At 53.9% G+C, this 17,641-nt stretch overlaps 1 protein-coding gene across 1 annotated transcript; it reads left to right on the top strand.

The window, feature by feature from the left end:
- Window positions 1-2,311: 2,311 nt before the first annotated feature.
- On the top strand, window positions 2,312-17,565 carry LOC34618413. The gene is made up of 12 exons (XM_026335432.1): window positions 2,312-3,232; window positions 3,491-4,069; window positions 4,913-5,137; window positions 5,665-7,467; window positions 8,068-10,095; window positions 10,228-11,244; window positions 11,479-12,004; window positions 12,520-14,259; window positions 14,604-15,370; window positions 16,059-16,637; window positions 17,006-17,245; window positions 17,422-17,565. Exons 1-12 carry the CDS (start codon window positions 2,312-2,314, stop codon window positions 17,563-17,565), a joined length of 10,569 nt encoding a protein of 3,522 aa, XP_026191217.1.
- Window positions 17,566-17,641: the final 76 nt, after the last annotated feature.

Raw genomic sequence — 17,641 nt, 5'->3', positions numbered from 1 at the left:
CCGTCTACTTCCATCGCCAAAGCGTGTTCCTCCCAGCCTGTTGCCAGGAAAAGTCAGGCTATAGAATCACCCAATAACTTGATAGATAACAGACAAGTACTGTAGGAAAGCTCGACACGCCACTGCATCCGTGGGCATTGGTTAGGCGAGGAACAAGGTCATCGAACCGTGCGGTGTCACCAACTGTGACGCTCCATACAAGGCTTCCTTGGGGACAGTTGACTCTACACTCAACACACACGCGAAAGAAAGTTATCAAGCTACGTACCCAAGGCTTCCGGCTTGTCTTGCCCTTAGCCCTAAGTACCCCCTATCTAAGGAAAGGGTGGCACCTAGGGTAAGCGTAGCTGCACCCTCTAAACACTTCGAGTATTCACAGCTAGTTGCGCATGACATCAAGCGCGCATGCACACAACATTGCGTTTTGCAATGTTGATTTGCCAGTATGCAGCAAGATATCGGAAATCCGGGTGCCCCAGTCAAATATTTTATTTAGTCCTTCGTTTATAGTATGCCAAGTGTGATCGAAATGGTATAAACAGGGCTTAGCTCGTTGCAGATATTCATTTGTTTTGGGGAGCTGGACGCAGTCAGCACTAGCCTTATTTTGTGATATTGAACAAGCATGAAGCCTGTTCCTGGTTGCTCGTGTAGATCACAGGAAAAGTGTACTAGAGGCATAAAGCAGAATTTTGCGATGAAGAAATCGGCAGCACCCGTAGAGCACTTTTGAAAAACAAGCACTTGTGGGTTTAAGATGCTCTGCCTTTCTGCACAGCCCGGTGTCATCCTGCCTGTCTCATGCAACCTGAAAGAAAATTATCCGCTTTTTATCAGTGACGTACCTTGTTGAACTGGACTTGGAACGTCTTTTAAAGAGCAGTGAGAATTCATATAAATATATGCTTAATTCAGCAGCGTATGAGTCTGCTGGCGCAGTTTAAACGTGTTCAACAACTTCACAGATTTCTACATAAATTTGCACGGTAGGTTTCTTGCCTATTCGCTTGCTGGCTCGCGTGTGTTTCTTTTCTTTCAGGATCGAAGGACTACAGGGCATGGCCTCTACTCAGCGGCTGCACCTGTTTTGCCAGGACTTCTATCCCCATACACTCTGCCACTGCTTTTAAGTAATACATTTGCGGTTGGATAGGATATATATATTATCTTTTTCATGGTTCCGTGGCTGGGCATTCTGTTTCAGGATGATTCTCAAAGAGAATATTCGACGGCAACCCTGAGATGTGCACGCTAACCAAGCTGGAGTCACACAGCAACAGCTTTTATGAAGTTAAAAATACAGCAATAGTTTCTAAAAGGAGAAATAATGCTTCTTCTGCAGATACACTGGCTACGGCTTCCGTCCGTCATGAAGGATTAAACGGGGGGCCTCCAGTAGTCAACGACAAATGCCGCCACAAACCGGCCGAAAACCCATCGCTTCCCACTATCATTTCTCTCTATTCAAATAGTGAAAACTTAAATACGCTCTTGTTTCCGCACCCTGGTTAGTGGTGGCCACCTTCCCTCTATGCTGGTCCTCCATTCTTCTAGGACATGCCAAGGACGGGGCCGGGCAGATCGCATACTCCACGTTGCTTTACACCACGGATAGCGCCACAGAAACTCGCAAGTGACTCGTCTGACTGATATCTTGAGGCTCGAACTTGAGTTAGTGTCGGTTCCTAGGGCCTAGGGAGTTCATCGTGCCAGACATCCCAGTGCTCGCAAGGCGGGATGAATTGGTCTTTTCATGAGTAAGGCGGAGTTACAGACCTTTGTGCCTTCGTATAGCCGCCAAATTCAGCACTTAGTGGCTATGACCCCTTTTTGCTTCCTCTGTGTAGCCCACTTGATGGGTCCTTCGCTTACGGCTATCACCAGTGGTGCGAAGGCGTTCGCACTGCCTTTTTGCGCCTTATCCTCATCACCACCCATATTTCGATCCCTTTAGTCATTTTCTGACTGCATTTGGCGGCCGCTTCAAGAGCATCGCGCTTCCTGACGCCTCTCAAGCCGCAGCGTCCCTCGCAGAGTCACAGAAGCCAGCTCTCCCCAGCTCGTCTGCCCTGCAGCCTTCTAACCCCTTCTTCGCTCGACGGCAGCTGTTTATCGCCGGTCCCCCTTTTCGAGCGCGGCGATTCTTGTGCGCGTGAGCACCAGAGGTCACTGAGCACTCCACCCCCTCCTCCCTCCCTCCCTCCTGGCTGGTGCGTGTTGGTGTATCCTAGCGCAAGCCCTCCGCGGGGAGCAGGAGTTCGCTGCGAGCGACAATCATTCTGCGTGTTGTGCAGAGACACCTGGGGCCGCGATGCTGGAGTCGGTGGTCGAGCGACTGCTGAGTCGCTACCTTGCACCCTACGTGCTGGGCATCAGCAAGGATAAGTTGTCTGTTGCTGTTTGGAGTGGCAATGTTGAACTCACGGAGCTGCACGTCAAGCCCGAGGTTTCGGATCTCTTGGGAATGCCTTTTAAGGTCTTGTGGGGGCGCATAGGCAAAATCACGCTCAACATTCCCTGGTCGAGCCTGGGTTCGTCTCCTGTATGTGTGGATATCCAAGACGTGTACTTGCTACTGGAGCCACGGCCGATTCCGCAGCAAAGCGACACGGAGCTGCAACAGCAACTGCGTCAGGTGAAGCTGCAGAAGATCGATGCTTGCGAGCTGCAGATCCAGGAGGTGCGACAGCAGATGCAGCAGCAGTTGCAGCAGCAAGCAGGCAAAGATGCGGACGGAGGGTTCTTCTTCCGGCTAGCCAACAAGATACTCAGCACTCTGCAAGTCAACGTACAGGGAATTCATGTGGCTCTCATTGACGGCGAACGAGGGTTCAAGGCTGGGGTTCTGCTGGAACGCATGTCATTGCACAACACAGACGAGAGCTGGCGACGGCGGGAAGGCTTCTCCTCTTATCAGCAGCAGCAGAATTTCTACAAGGCGTGCGAACTGAACGGCCTCGCCGCCTACTGTAAGCTGGACGCTAAACAGGAAGCCTTTGCACGCCGCTGGGAAACGGCAGACGCTTCTCTACGGGAAGAATCAGAAGTTGAAGCAGAGCTGTATTTCGAAGATCCCTCGTCTGATCAGGAAAAGGACGGCGTCCCCCCGCCCCCCCCCACAGAGCCTCACAGTAAATCGAGAGAGCAGCAAGTCAGTCTAAGCGAAATGGAGCTAGCCGTCAGCACGGAGCTTCATGACGAGGATCTCTTGGAGCCTTCGAAGACGCCTCCAGCACAGCAGGTGTGGGAACCTAAGGCCGTAACAAATCCTTATGACACCTGCTTGGCCCCTCTAGGGCAGGCAGCTAGCTAACCTCTACCCTTAGAGACTGCGTGCGCAGCAAATTGGTAGCTCTGAGCGTACAGCCGCCTATAGACGTATGCTCCTTTGGCGGCTAAGGAGATCCTTCCTGTGTCGGTTTCAACAAGTTGCAGAAGCCGCATGCGTTGCGTGATTTTGGGAGTCTTTTTGTGTGCACGATCTGTGCAGCCGCCGGCTAAACAGCGGCTTAAGGCGGGTGCCACAGGCACCTCTCCAGGTGCCCCTGGGCATTTGTTCGAACGCAGCAGCGCTGCGTCTTCGGGAAGGTGGTCTAGGCCTGAGAGGCATGCGCACACCTCTTCAGAAGCGACGCAAGCAGGATTCAAGAAGCCTGCAAGAGGGGCATGCACGTGGGGAAGGGGCCGCTGCAGATACATCTTGAAGCCTCTGCACGTGCGACTGACGCTGGCGCATGCCTCTGCCGAGCAAACGTTCTCCGCGAGGCTAGAGGTGCTGCGGGAAAGCCACGGGATCGCCATTGGCAAGGCTCAATTGTCAGCATTCCTACAGCTGATGCACGAAGCGGAGGCACGAAGAAAGCGCTGCGAACGAGTGCTGCTGAGGGAGGCCTGCACGGTGTGCCTCGTTCCCGAGGCTTTGGAAGGCGGAGGTCAAACGCAGGGGGAGTTTGTAGCCCTCTACGGGAGGCAGCTGCAGACTGAGGCGGGTATTATTGGTGTGGAGCCTCTCACCGATGAGGAGGAGAAGCGCCTTCGCGTGTTGTATGATGTTGTGGGGGTTCGGCATGTAAGCGCATGAACGCTGTAGCAGTAGTGTATTTTGCTGGAAGGGGTACTGTATATTCAGAAAAAAAGCAGCGCTAGCCATTTTGCTGGAGGTTCTGCTGCTGCTGCGCAACAACACTGTACTGCCCGTGCACCCGCCACGGTCCTCACCAACGAGTAGACACGAAAGAAGGATAATAATATAATATAAAAACGAAGGAAGGGGGGTGGGAGTGGGAGTTTTAGGGTTATATATCTGCCTGTTAAAGGCTTTTGAGGGGCGGCTGTCGGTGGCGAAGGAAGCCCCCAACATTATTGAGCATCTTGGGGACCAGAAATTTTCGTGTGTGCAAAGCTGCGTGAGACTCTATGTATTTGTATGTGTATGTGTATGTGTATGTGTATTTGTATGTGTATTTGTATGTGTATTTGTATATGTATTTGTATGTGTATGTGTATTTGTATGTGTATTTGTATGTGTATGTGTATTTGTATATGTATTTGTAGGTGTATGTGTACGTGTATGTGTATGTGTATGTGTATATGTATTTGTATGTGAATGTGTATGTGTATTTGTATGTGTATTTGTATGCGTATATGTGTATGTGTATTTGTATGTGTATGTGTATTTGTATGTGTATTTGTATTTGTATGTGTATTTGTATGTGTATGTGTATATGTATCTGTATGTGTATTTGTATGTGTATTTGTATGTGTATTTGTATGCGTATGTGTATGTGTATTTGTATGCGTGTGTGTATGTGTATGTGTATATGTATCTGTATGAGTATTTGTATGTGTATTCGTATGTGTATGTGTATAAATGCGCAGTTGTATGTGTATGTGTATTTGTATGTGTGCGCAGCTGGCAAAGTGGCGAAGCATTTGCAAAGAAGCCGCGAATCGGGTGCTTCAGGAGACGGAGAAGGTGCAGCAGCAGAGAAATCCAAAGGCGCAATCGAGGAGCTGGTGGCAGTGGGCAACTGGACGCGGTCAGCAGCAGCAGCAGGAGGAGGAGGAGGAAGTGCAGCAGGAAGGCGATGAGAAGCCGCTTCTGACGCAGGAGGATATACAGCTCATCGTAGACACTGTGCAGGTGGGGAGGCGCGTGTGGTGTTGGCATTAAGAGCGGCGTAAAAGTGCTGTCTTTTTGCGACTGCTGGGGGAGGGGTGAGAGGAGGGGCCTAGGGGGAAAAAGAGGGTTCAGGCAGCTTGTGGAGGAAATGCTGTCTGCATGTGGAGGCTTGCCTGCCGTGGCAGTCGGCAGACTGTTAGATAAAAGGTGGTCATGGCGCACACATACACACATACACATACACATACACGTACACATACATACATACACATACACATACACACATTCATACACATACGTACACACATACATACACATTCATACACACACATACACATACATACACACACATACATACACATTCATACACACACATACACATACATACACACATACACACATTCATACACATGCACACATTCATACACATACCCATACATACACATACACTGTAGGATGAATGGCTTCGCTCGCGAGCTGACGAGTCCTCTGAAGGGTTGAGGTGTATATGTGTGCAATTTTTGTTTGGATTTCTTTTTCAGAAGGATGAGACTTTGCAAGGCATTGGTCTTCCTTCAAGGTTTACCCTGAGTTTTGACTTAGCGCAGTTCCGTGCATGTCTAGAGGAGGACGAGGAGGGAGGTGTGTGTGAGAAGGAGGAAGAAGAGGCGGAAGAAGCGGACGAGAAATGGGCTTATGAGGCTCGCAGAGCGCCTCCTCTTGACCTTCCAAAGGAGTTTCCTTTGCCACCCCGCGAAGACAGGAAAGCCTTGTTCTTGAGAGGGGGGGGGGGTTACACGCTGGAGGGATCGTTGGGGAAGGAAGGGGTCGCAGCAGACGTTGGAGAGGAGCGAGAAAGAGACGCAGCGGCTTTTCTGTCCCTGTCTGTCAGAGGTATGCATGCGTCTTTGGAGTACTGCACGCGTCAGGATTATGCGGGGGAAGACAATGCGGAGTGGGCGTTTTCTTTCTCGCTTTCAGATTTTTCTGTCAAGCAGAAGGACCACATCCTCATGCAGTTTCGGAGCGAGGCTGAGGACGGGAGCAGCAGCAGCACTGACGGGGGCGGAGGCAATTATGGGAGAACACGAGTCGGCTTGTTTGGAGAAAGCGGGAAAGTGATACGCTTGCCATCTGCGATCTTGCGCCTCGCGCCAACGTCTCTGTCGGCAGCTCAGTTCTTGCTTAAACACCAGCTGACTCCCAAGGGGAACATCCTTCTGGTTTGCATCCGTCTGGCTCCCATAGTGGCGACTGTGCGGCCAGATATCCTTAAGACGCTGTGTGCCTTCTTTGTTTTCGAGACACCTGCCGATGTGCTGCGGCTGCAGAGTGTTGGTGCGTCTTCTTCGTCCTTTCGCGAGCTCCCCGAGGAGGCCAAAAAGGCGACGACGGAAGACACAGACGCGCTGCTGCAGGGGGGGGAGAAGCTTTCCTCAGTGCACCAAGTGGAGAAGGCACTTGATGCGATGCATGCGCGCGAGTTTGTTGAAGGGCTGCGGGAGAAGGGAGAGACCGTGTATGCTGCGGCTGTGCATCGGTTGCCTGCGTTGTTGCAACTCGAGCTGAGCATTTCGGCACCGATTTTTCTCTTTGATTCGCTGGCAGCAGGCAGCGTGTCTGTACACCTGGGGACTCTCGCCCTTACGACGGATGGCCCCTGTCCTTACGACTCTCTAAGCGGCTCGTTGGAGTTAAATGAAACGCGAATTCTTTGCGCTCCTAAGGGTGCAAAGGAAGTCTCTCTGCTTAGGCCTATTCCGATCAGAGTCAAATTTCAGGCGGAAAAGATGCAGCACTTTTCGCTGGACGTGATCTTCCAAGAAATCTTCCTTGAAGCAACCCCAGAGGCAGTCGCGCTGCTGCTAGCCGCCCCTGTATCCATCGCAAAGTCTGTCCTCATGCAGCAATCAGTCCCCTCGACTCCTGAGGATGCTTTTGACTCGGGCCTAGTGGGCAAGGCAGCGGCGACGGTGGGAATCTCCTCAGAAGATCACACCTTGGCATACGCAGCGGAGTCTGCGCTGCAGGCAGTCAAAGGCCTTCCTGCATCTCTGCGTGACACTGCAGCCAGCGGCAGTGCTGACAGCAACAGCCTTGAGGAGGAAAAGGGGGGGGGGCTCACTTTCGAATCCACGTGGCGTTTCGGTAGATGCGGATTCATCGTACACTGCAGCAGCAACTCCGAAGCAAAGGGAGTTCTCCAAGCTCAACTGGAGGGCTTTGAACTCATAGCCGGCGGAAACACAAAGGAAGGCACTTACTGCATCAACGCATCCCTGAGACAAGTCCTTGTATCAGATCCCTCCACGGAGTCTCTTCTCTTCCAGTCGTTACATCGCCAGGTATATGTATACATAAATATATACGCCATTAAATCTGCATATATATGTATCTACATGCATATGTATGTATATATATCTACGCATGTACACATACATAGATACACATACATAGATACACATACATACATATAAATACATACACATACCCATATATACATACCCATATATACATACACATATATATACACATACTTACATACATACACATACACATATATATACACATACACACATGTACATACATACATATACATACACATACACCATGTTTCTATATATATATATATATACATATCGATGTCGACATATATTTATATCTACCCACACATACACACACCTGTACATATATATATATATATATATATATATATATATATATACACCCTGCCTCGCCTCCAGAAGTCTTTATCCCGAGCTTTTCAACCATTTTTTTTTGAAATCGCAAAAAATAGCACTGTTAGGGGCATGGAGTAGCTGACCAGATCCCTTGCGTCTTGCCCCCCTCCATTTTTGTTAGTGCGTTGAGGTTCTCTTCTGCGCGGGTGTGTCTCTGTCTGTCTATGCTGCATTGCATCTCTCTATGGAACGTTTTTTCCTCAGATCGAGGACTCCCTAGAACGCTGCAGCACTGCCCTCTCGCAGGCAAGTGCTTCTGCTCCTTTGCATCTAGATTCGTTCGAGGATGCTCTGGAGGATTCTTTCGAAATTTCCTCAGCACAGGAGGAAGCAGAGAGCTGCAGCCTGAGGATGCGTGTGACGCACAAACAAGCAGGAGATCCTCAGACGAGCGTCTCGCTGTTCTTGCTTCCCGGAGAGTTGCACTGGAGGCAGCACTCCTTGAGACGCATCATTGACACCGTTCAGGTGTACAGGGAGCAGCTAGGTCACCAGCTGGCGATCGCCACGTCGACGTTTACCCGCCGTCCCTTCTTCTCGGATGCCGCATTTGCTGCATTCCAAGAGGCGTTGCATGCAATGCAAAGCTCCCTGGTAAGGGAGGGCAGCACTGGCGTGGAGACGGAGGTGTCTCTCGAGTGTGGCGCGCAGTCGGGGAGGCCTACTGGCAGCGGCAATCCTGCGGACGGAGGGGATGGCAAGTGTCTCCTGAGTGACGGCACGATAGGAGGCATTCCCTGGATGCGCAAGGGGCTTGACGTTGGTGGAGCAATGCCGCCTCTTGCGGCTCAGTACGTCCAGGAGGCTACTTTGCAGCAGGAGGAAAAGCAGCAGGAAAGGTCTACTACTACTACTGCCGCGGCTTCCTCCGCGTGTTACAGCGACAGGAGCAAGGGGAGCAGCAAGGGCCTGCTGCCTGTCGCTGTTGCCTTAGAGCTGGCAGTTGAAGGTGCTTCTCTTGCCTTTTGGGAAGGTCGTGCCTTGCGGGGACGTGTCGGGGTGAGGGGTGTTGGAGCCTCAGTGGCGACTTACGGCAACGGAGATGTGGATGCCTCCCTGTCTATTCAGGATGCAGCCGTCATCCTCAGTGGCCGTTGCGTATTGGCACCGAGAGAGCAGCAGCAGCAGCAGCAGAGGGAAGGGCAAGAGCAAGAGCTAGAACAGCAGCGGCATGAGCAGCCAGCGCTTGTAGCACTCAAGATACGCCGCTATGGAGGGGGGCATCCCTTGACGGGAGCCACCCTGCCTTTTTCCATGGCCATCTCTGGGCGTGTCAATCAGCTGTGCCTGGTGTATATCCAGCAGGATATTAGCGGCATCTTGGACTATTTGAGGGACGGGATCTTTGATCTATTCGTGTCGCGGTCGTATGCAGCCGTTAAGCAGGCAGCAACGGCCACGCCTTCCCTGCTTGCCCTTCACATTGACTGCCCGCTCTTCATATTTCCAGAGAATAAAGCGGCGATTCCGGAGCTCGTTGATCCGCGGCAAGAGACACCAGTTTGCAGTGCAAGCGACGAGGCGGCGTCTGTCGCGCTGGCTGCATATCCCGGGAGGAGGGTGGATGTCGAGGGGCTTGGTCGGTATTTTGTTTTCGCGGCAGGCATCTTGAAAGTTCGTAATGCATATGTACCGCTTTGCAGCGAGGCGTTTGACGACGCCTTCGAGGAAGGGCTGCTCCACCGTCGCGGGGTGACTCCCGCAGGCTCCGATCCAGCGGCTCCCCAGATGCGGGAAAAAAATAGGAGGAATCCCCTTCGAACGGCCTCCGCCGCCGCTTCCATCACCGACGACGCAGAGTCGAAGCATCTGTTGAGGCGTTCGTACCGCACCGCCGAATCTGCGGAGGAAGAGAGCGGCAGTGGCAGTGGCTTGGCCCTCGATTTGAGCCTCGATTTTTCAGGGACCCAGCTACTTGCCCAAGACAACAAGGCTGGGGAGGGGGGGAGCACGGAGACTGTGAAGGAGAGAGAGGGGGAGAGACGTTCAGGCAGGACGGCTGTGTCTCCTCGCGGAAGAAGTGCAGGGTGTTTCGTTGAAGGCAGAGTCTTGGAGACAGCCGAAATCGGCGTGCGGCTACAGGCAGCGACAGGACGCTTGGCCGTCGCAATTGAGACCTCTCCGTGGCTGTTGCAGCTTTCTCGGGAGCAGCTGACTCTGCTGCTGGACGTGGTGAATGAAAATCTGGCTGGCAGTGGCTACAGAGTCGCCTCCGGGGAGCCCTCTGCTGCAGCGAGAGCTCCTGAGAGCAGCAGCGGCCGAGGAGGAGGAGATGCTGCTGCTGCCGCTTTGACGTGGAACGATGCGGGGAAGGGGGGGGGAGGGGGGGAGAGCAGTGCTCCTCTCCCCACGGTGCTCCAGGAGGCGCCCTTGCCGTCTGTGCCGTCCCCCTCACCGCCTCTCCAGCACATGACTGTGCGGCTATTCATCCCTCAGCTGCTGCTGCAAACTGCGTATAGCGCCGACGCCCCCCTTGCGCGGCTCACTGTGCACCGCATTGGCGTCTCCGCTTCCGTCTCCGACGCCCCGGGAACGACCCAAATGCAACTGCACTTCACGGGAGATGTCTTCGCCCTCGACGATCTCAGAAAGCATACACGCAACTTTTACCGCCGCCTCGCTCACTGCGTGCGAGGCGCTGCAGACCACAAGGGCTCACCTGCGGCAGGAGGCTCCACAGCGTCTAAAAGGCTTGTTTTGGGGGATGTGGGGGAAATCTCCGACTGCACCGACAGCACTTCTGGAGACAGCAGTGGTGACGAGGGGATCCGCAGTCCAGCTTTGTCTATGCGCCTCAAATCCGGCAGAGAGAAGACAGCCCTCGACGTGGAGCTGACTGGTGTTACGCTGTATGCGCTGGTAGTCGGATTTACAGACATTGGACAGTACGTCTCCTCCGCCTACGCAGCAAGCACCATGAAAAAGTACCCAAAGCCGCAACCCCCCGTCCTCTCCGCGCAGCAGCAGCACAAGCAGCAGCAGCAGCAGCAGCAGCAGGAGCAGGAGGAAGAGGAGGGGCCCTCTGTGTGGGGGAGCATGCTGCGCAGAACCTCCAAGGCGTGCAAGGAGGCTTCGAGCGAAGTGCAGGACAGGCCTGAGCAGCGGTTCACGAGCAGCAGCAGGAGCAGCAGCAGCAGCAGCAGCAGCATCCTCCCGAAAAGCACTGCAATCCATCTCAAAATTTCGAACGGGAGATTTGTAGTGTACACTGACCTAGAGAGCCCCACAGCCCCCCTCCTTGTGTGGAGTGGAGATTTCGATGTGCGTCTTGTTTCCTCGGGATCCGCCTTGACTTTGCAGAAGCTGCAGATACAGCGCAGCAAGATCTGTCGGCTCGAGGCAGCACCCTTCTCCGGCATCGCGGGGGCTGCTGCTGCGAGTGCCCTTGAGGGCAGCAGCAGCAGCAGCAGCAGCAGCAGCACGTATCCGTCTTTTGACTTCATGAAGACCACCACCTCTGCAGGCTTGGGGGGGGTGTCTTGCCTCTCTCTCGCGGAGCAGTTCAAGAGGGGGGGAGAAGCTGGACTTGTTTTGGGGGGGGCCCCTAACAAAACGAGGGGCCCCTCAACCTCCCTGTCTCCGAGATCGGAGACAGTGCCCTCTCCACAGGCGGAGGAAGCGCAGCAGCGTTCGCAGGCGCAAGAGCATGATGAGTCTGCAGAAGAATTCGCAGGAAAAGGCTCGGAATTCCTGCTAGGGGGGGGGGAGACGCTTCAGGTTAGCAGGCTTGTTCCCTCCATGTCGACGGAGGGGGCAGTGCTGCTGTGCGAGGACTTGTCTGTCAGCGGGAGTGGCTTGCGCATAGCTCTGGCAACGGAAGCCGAGCTGCTGCAACGGCAAGCGGAAGGAGGGGCACAAGAAGAAGAGAGTCTAGAAGAAGAGGATCCGTATGATGCCGAAGAGAAATGTGCAGTCACAACAAGCCCTCGACACCCCCCCACTGCCCCTCGAACTATCCAACGGCGAACTGCCGCAGAGAGGGCAGGCAATGCCGCTGCAGCAGCAGGCACGCCTCTGGGGAGACGTTCGGTAGACGATATGAAGCTCAGTGGGAGTCTGATTCGAGCAGCGGGAGATAGTGCCGTGGACGGCCAGGAAGAACCCCTAATTACCAAGGAACGGTTGCAGCTCTCCATCCCACGTAAGTGCATCATGCAGAGACCTCCAACGGCTGCGCCTGCTGAAACACGATCTATATGCACACACACGCAGATAAGGAGTGCGTGTGTGTGTGTCGAGTCTACCTGCTTGGAGCCGCTGCTGCTGGGGTGTGGGCGTAGAGAGAGGACTTGCGAGGGAGGGAGGGGGAGGAGGGGAGAGAGAGGAAGGGATCTCCTCACCGCGGTTCTTATAGATGGCCGCTGCAGGGTACTAGCAGCATTCCTACGCGAATGGGGGCTCCACTACACACGTCCACACATGCATGCATGCATGCATATGTGCATGCATGCATGCATGTGTGGACGTGTGTAGTGGAGCCGTCTTGCGTCCTCCCGCTTGCATAGCCACCACGCTTGCGTAACCACCATGCCTGCTGGCGGTCTTGTGTTTCTCACTTGATAGACGCTTTTTTGTTTGAAACTTGCGTAACTGCTTCGAGCTGCTAAATGCACAATGCGATGTTGGTGCTTCGTTCTGTTTGCTGCGTGTGCCTAGGGTTCTCTCTGCGTGTCAGCAGCAACGACATTGCTTTGTTGCTGCAGGCTGCGCGAGGGATTACTGCCGATGGGCCTAGTGTCTGCTTACCCTTTCTGCCAACAGCTGGGCATGTGGAGGCGGCGACTTCCGAAGGTCCTCGTTCACATGCAGAGGCATTTTCCACCCCGCGACAGCCGCTGGAAAGCGGCAGCGCTCGCGGGGAGGAGGCGTCTCCTCCCTCGGGAGAAGAGCAGCCCAACAGCTCCTCGGGTGTCTTGCGAGATGTGCGAGTTTCTGTCGAGCTAGCTGGCATCGACTTGCTGCTGCTAGATGACCTAAGGGCATCGGTGCTGCCTCTGGTGCAAGCGCGCCTTGCCATTCGGCAGCTGACTGCCAGAATCCTGCATCGGCGGATCACAGTGGCGCTGAAGGACTTACAGTGTGGATGCGACTTTTTGAATGTCAAGAGTGGCACGTGGGAGCCGTTCATTGAGCAGCTTACAGCCACGGCTGTTTACAGGCGGGATCTAGCTCTCGAGGAGAGGCTCCAGCAGCAGCATGAGCACAGGAGCAAGAGCAGCAGCAGCAGCAGCCGCAGTGGTGGAGGCGCAGCAGCAGCAGCAGCAGCAGCAGGAAATGACGATCAATGGTGCAATACCCAAGCCGCAAGAGCCCTCCTCATCAGCAGCTACACCCCAGTCCTGCTGAATTTGACTCCCCAGCTCTGTCGACTCCTCTCCTGGTTTGTCCCCTATTTGTTGCAGCACATCCACCAAGGTCCTTCCAAGGATGAGTCTCTCTCACGCTCAGCGTCGAACCTCAGCAACACGACGCCCCTTTCTGGTAGAGACGCTCATAATGACATCCGCGAGAGACGCATCAGCAGTCGTGGAGCTGATCCATGGAGCGATCGTGCGCTGCCGCTGACTGCGGGCATGTCGACTGACCAAGGCTACGCTGCCGAGCTAGCCGCGGCAGAGACAGACCTTCAGCAGCAACAAGCGAGTGTAGCCCCCTTCAGATACATCAATCTCACCGGCGAATTCTTGTATGCCTTTACCCTCGTCTCACAGCAGCAGCAGCAGCAGCAACAGCAGCAGCAGCAGCCATGTGAGGAAGACAAGGAGCAGCAGCGACCTCAGGATGGTTCTTCGAGCACGAGCACGCTACACACAGAAACAACAGGCGGGGTGATGGTGCTGCAGCAGGGAGGCTCAACGTCTCTGCCTTTGGAGGCGCTCATGAAAGGACAGACGGCGGAGGATTCGCGCAGCGCTCACACGCGACAGCAAGTCTTTCTCGCCTTCTGCCCGCCTGTTGCTGTACTGCAACAGGTACGAGAGGTGCTGCCTCAGGCAGTCCCCGCTGCAATTCTCCGGAGTCTGCTGCTCACTGGAGATCCCGCGCGCACCGTTAACGATCTCTTGGCTTCGAATAATCCTCCTTGTTCAGAGCAAGAGCAGCAGCAGGAAGAGGCTTGCATCGGTGCCTTCCCACGCGGCATGCAGGCGGTGCTTGTTGACGCTATGAAGAGCCGCTGTGTATCGTTGCTGCAGCCTCTTCAGCAGCGGCAGCACCCGCAGCGGACTTCCTGGTACAGTAGCGGAGTTGGAGAGGCGAGGGAGCACGTCAGAGCAGCTCCTCAAAGTGGCAAGCCTCTGCAGAAGATGCCTCCTACCCCTCTCCCCGCCACACGCACACTGGGGTCCCCTGTCAAGCAGCTGCACCAGCGCGGCTCCTCTGCAGCATGCGATACAGGTAGCTGCAGAGATTTGGGCAGTTTCAAGGCATGCAAGCACCGCGCATTCTCCCTACTGCTTACATATACGCTCACAGGCTGACCAATCAAGCTGCTTTTTACTCACCAAGGCCCTCCCTTTTAACAGGCAGAAGGGCTTCGACTGCACTCCTTGTGCTTCTGCAGAAGAACACTTGCAGGAGTACCTGCCTCATTCTTTCTACCTGCCTTTATTGCTCTCTTGCTCTCTTTTCAACATCTTTCTCTCTCTTGTACTCTGTCTCTCTCCTATCTCGTGCTCGCTCTTACTCCCTATTTCTATCTATCTATCTCTAACACTGTGGGTTGTGCTGCTTCTGCACAGGCAGCCCGGATAGCGGAGACGCCGCAGAGCCAGCCATCTCGAAGCATGGAGCGTTTGCGGAATGTTTCGCGGAGACTTTCTTTTCTGAAGCTACGAGCGAGCTTGTAGGACAAGTGTTAAGTCCCCATCCTTCGTACAAGCTGCTTCTGCTGACGTCTACGGTGCTCTTGCACAACCGCAGTGGATTGCCTCTGGAGATATGTTTCTTGGATGAAAAACAGAGGCCGCTGCTGCTGCCGGCAGCTGCAGCGGCAGCAGCCCCCATTCGTGTACTTGCAGAGCACCCCGACACCACGTCAGAAGCGAAACAAGCCTTCAGCGATCCCGTTTCACTAGACCCCCTGCTGACGAAGCCTCCGCAGTGGATGCTGGAGAGAGACAGGCAGTGGGCGAGGCGGCGGGCTCTAGAACTCGCTCTGCAGCAGGAGTTGCTGCTGCAGCTGCAGCGCAGCAGCAGCGGCTGCAGCGGCAATATCCCTCTCCGCCACAAGGAGGGCTCTCCTGGTATCCGGAGTTCCCTAGCGGACGCTGCACTGAGCCGCAAGCAGAGTGGCTTCACGGATCGGCCTTCACCAGCGTTTCGCCAGCTACAGCTGCTGCAGCAGGTGCAGCAGACACGCCAGGAGGCATACACCTTCTTGCTGCCGAACGAGCACTTCATGTCTGTTCCCCATAGTGCCCTGCTGGGACCGGGGTGGGCATTTGTATGCTTCCGTCCGGCTGCCTTTGCTGCGGCGCCACCCAAAGAAACGACGGGACAAATGGAGGTGGTGCGTCGGGGGAGGGGTGGTGAGGTCGGTGGGAGTGGTGGGGTTGGTGGTGAGGTCGGTGGGGTGTTACACCATGTGATACGGTCCGCGGTGGCTCGAGTCTTTGTGCAGCAGCACACCTCTGGAAGATGCTCTGCGCGTGTCTGCTGCATTTCCATGACTGTATCCTCCCCTTTGTCATTTGTCGCATCTGCCGTCTTCGGCGCTGCCACCTCCGTCCCTCCTGACTCTTGTTTTGTTTAACGCCTCTTTAGGCGTCCATGAATAGTTTCGCTTGTCCTGTCTCTGTGTGTGTGTTGGTGTGTAAGTGTGTTGGTATGTGTGTGTTGGTGTGTAAGTGTGTTGGTGTGTAAGTGTGTTGGTGTGTAAGTGTGTTGGTGTGTAAGTGTGTTGGTATGTGTGTGTGTCTGTCTGTAAGTGTGTGTGTGTCTCTGAGTGCGTGTATCTGTGCACGTATGTGTGTATGTGTGATGTATGTGTAATATGTGTATGTATGTATATGTGTACTATGTATGTATGTGTATGTGTACATGCATATATATGTATATATATATACATATATGTGTATGTGTGTTGATGTGCATGTGCTTGTTGCTGTCTGCCGTCCGCAAGTTTTTCAGGGTGCCCCCTGCACGTGACAGCAGCGGCTTTTGTGCTTGTGTTACCTGCCTGCGTGTTTTTGCAGGATCCGCCGCAGCCACCAGATATGAGGCCTCTTTGCGGCTGGTCCTCTGTCTTGGATACTCGACAGAGCAGTTACAATCCACGTTGCAGTCAGTGCGCCTACTTACCGCCTGCCCACCGGCATGATGCCAGCAAAGCGCATGCCCTCGACGCATCCGAAAGTGCCGAAGAAGAAATCAAGGAAGGAAAGAACTTATTCTTTCGCTTGCTGTCAGAAGAGCACAAGACAGCTCTCCCCGCAGAGCGTCTCTTGCGATCCCTTACCATATTCCCCGCCTTGACGCTGGTGAATGCCACGCTGATTGAATTGGACGTGTACATCTCCCTTTCTGGAAGCAGCTCCCCGCAGACGCATCGCACGGCTTCGGGGCAGCCGCCTCCAGTGCCGCCTGCTGCAACAGTGCTGCAAAAGCTGCAGATTCTGCAGCAAAGGCCGTTCCTGAGTGCAACGCTCACCAGGCAGTCTGTTTTCTATGTATACGAAGTGCCTTCTCACAAAGCCCTAGCCCTTTCCTTGAAATTTTCAGTGCTCGAAGGAGCCTTATGGTCACCAGCACTCAAGGATTTCCTCTCCGTGGAGGTGAGATCCCCTTTTTCCCCGCCGTCTCTTGCCTGTCTTCAAGAGGAAGCCTGCTGCTGCGTGGACTGCGCCTCCCCTTCCCGCCTCTCCCCTTCTGCATGCATGCGTAGTTTCGTCCCCTCCAGATGCTGAAACGTGCCCCTTTCCAGCGATTTTACGGCGCAAAGCCTCCGCTGGCTAGAATCTTCTCCTATTATATTTTGAGCGATTTTTTGACACCCCTGGTGCTTGCACGCGACGTGTCGCTCTCTCTATGGGCTCTCCACCCCGTCTCGCTTCGTCTCCCTTTCTAGCGTCTGTTAGTTCGTTTGTTTGCTATTGTATTCTCTTCTTCGCGGATCTATGCTATGTGTGTGTGTGTGCCTCAGGAAGGCCTTGTCTCCCGTCTCTTAGTGCCTTCAAGGGCATACGCACCAGTGGAGTTGGAGGTTCTGCGGGATGCAGCGGAAGTCTTCCCATATGTTCCCTCGATTTCTCCAAAAGAACTTGTCGCAGTCATCTCAGCTCCCCGCCTCTTCGTCGATCGCACAGGCCTCAAAATCAAACCTATTCAAGGCGGGCGATACTTCCCAGACTTCGGAGGCTATTCGCTTCTGGGGGATTCTACGGTACGTGCTCTTTTCCCAAAGACGGGTGTATATATATACATACAAAACATACATGCATGCATACATATATATATATATATATATCTACACACACAATGGCTCCTTTGTGTGTACACATGTATCTATCTGTGTGTCTCTGTACCTTTTTTTTTCTTGCATGTACATCTTAATGGAAGCTTTTCTGTGGGCTGCCTCCTCATGAGGGACTTATACTTTCATCCGGCTCACTCATCTTTCCCTTGTTTCCGTATCGTGGCAGTTGTGCTGCTGGAAGGGTCGAGGCAACTCACGGGCAAAAAGAAGGTTTACTTATGCAGTAAAAAAGGTTCTGATGGTGGTTGTAGCTGTAGATACATGGCTCTGATGAGGTGCCGGGTTGCCCACGGCTGTCTGTTT

The sequence above is a fragment of the Cyclospora cayetanensis genome, unplaced genomic scaffold, assembly GCF_002999335.1.
Source record: "Cyclospora cayetanensis isolate NF1_C8 unplaced genomic scaffold, CcayRef3 CcayRef3_contig_69, whole genome shotgun sequence".
In the NCBI taxonomy this organism is placed as follows: Eukaryota; Apicomplexa; class Conoidasida; order Eucoccidiorida; family Eimeriidae; genus Cyclospora; species Cyclospora cayetanensis.
The sequence above is the reverse complement of the archived record's forward strand: the minus strand, read 5'-3'. Positions and strand labels throughout refer to the sequence as shown.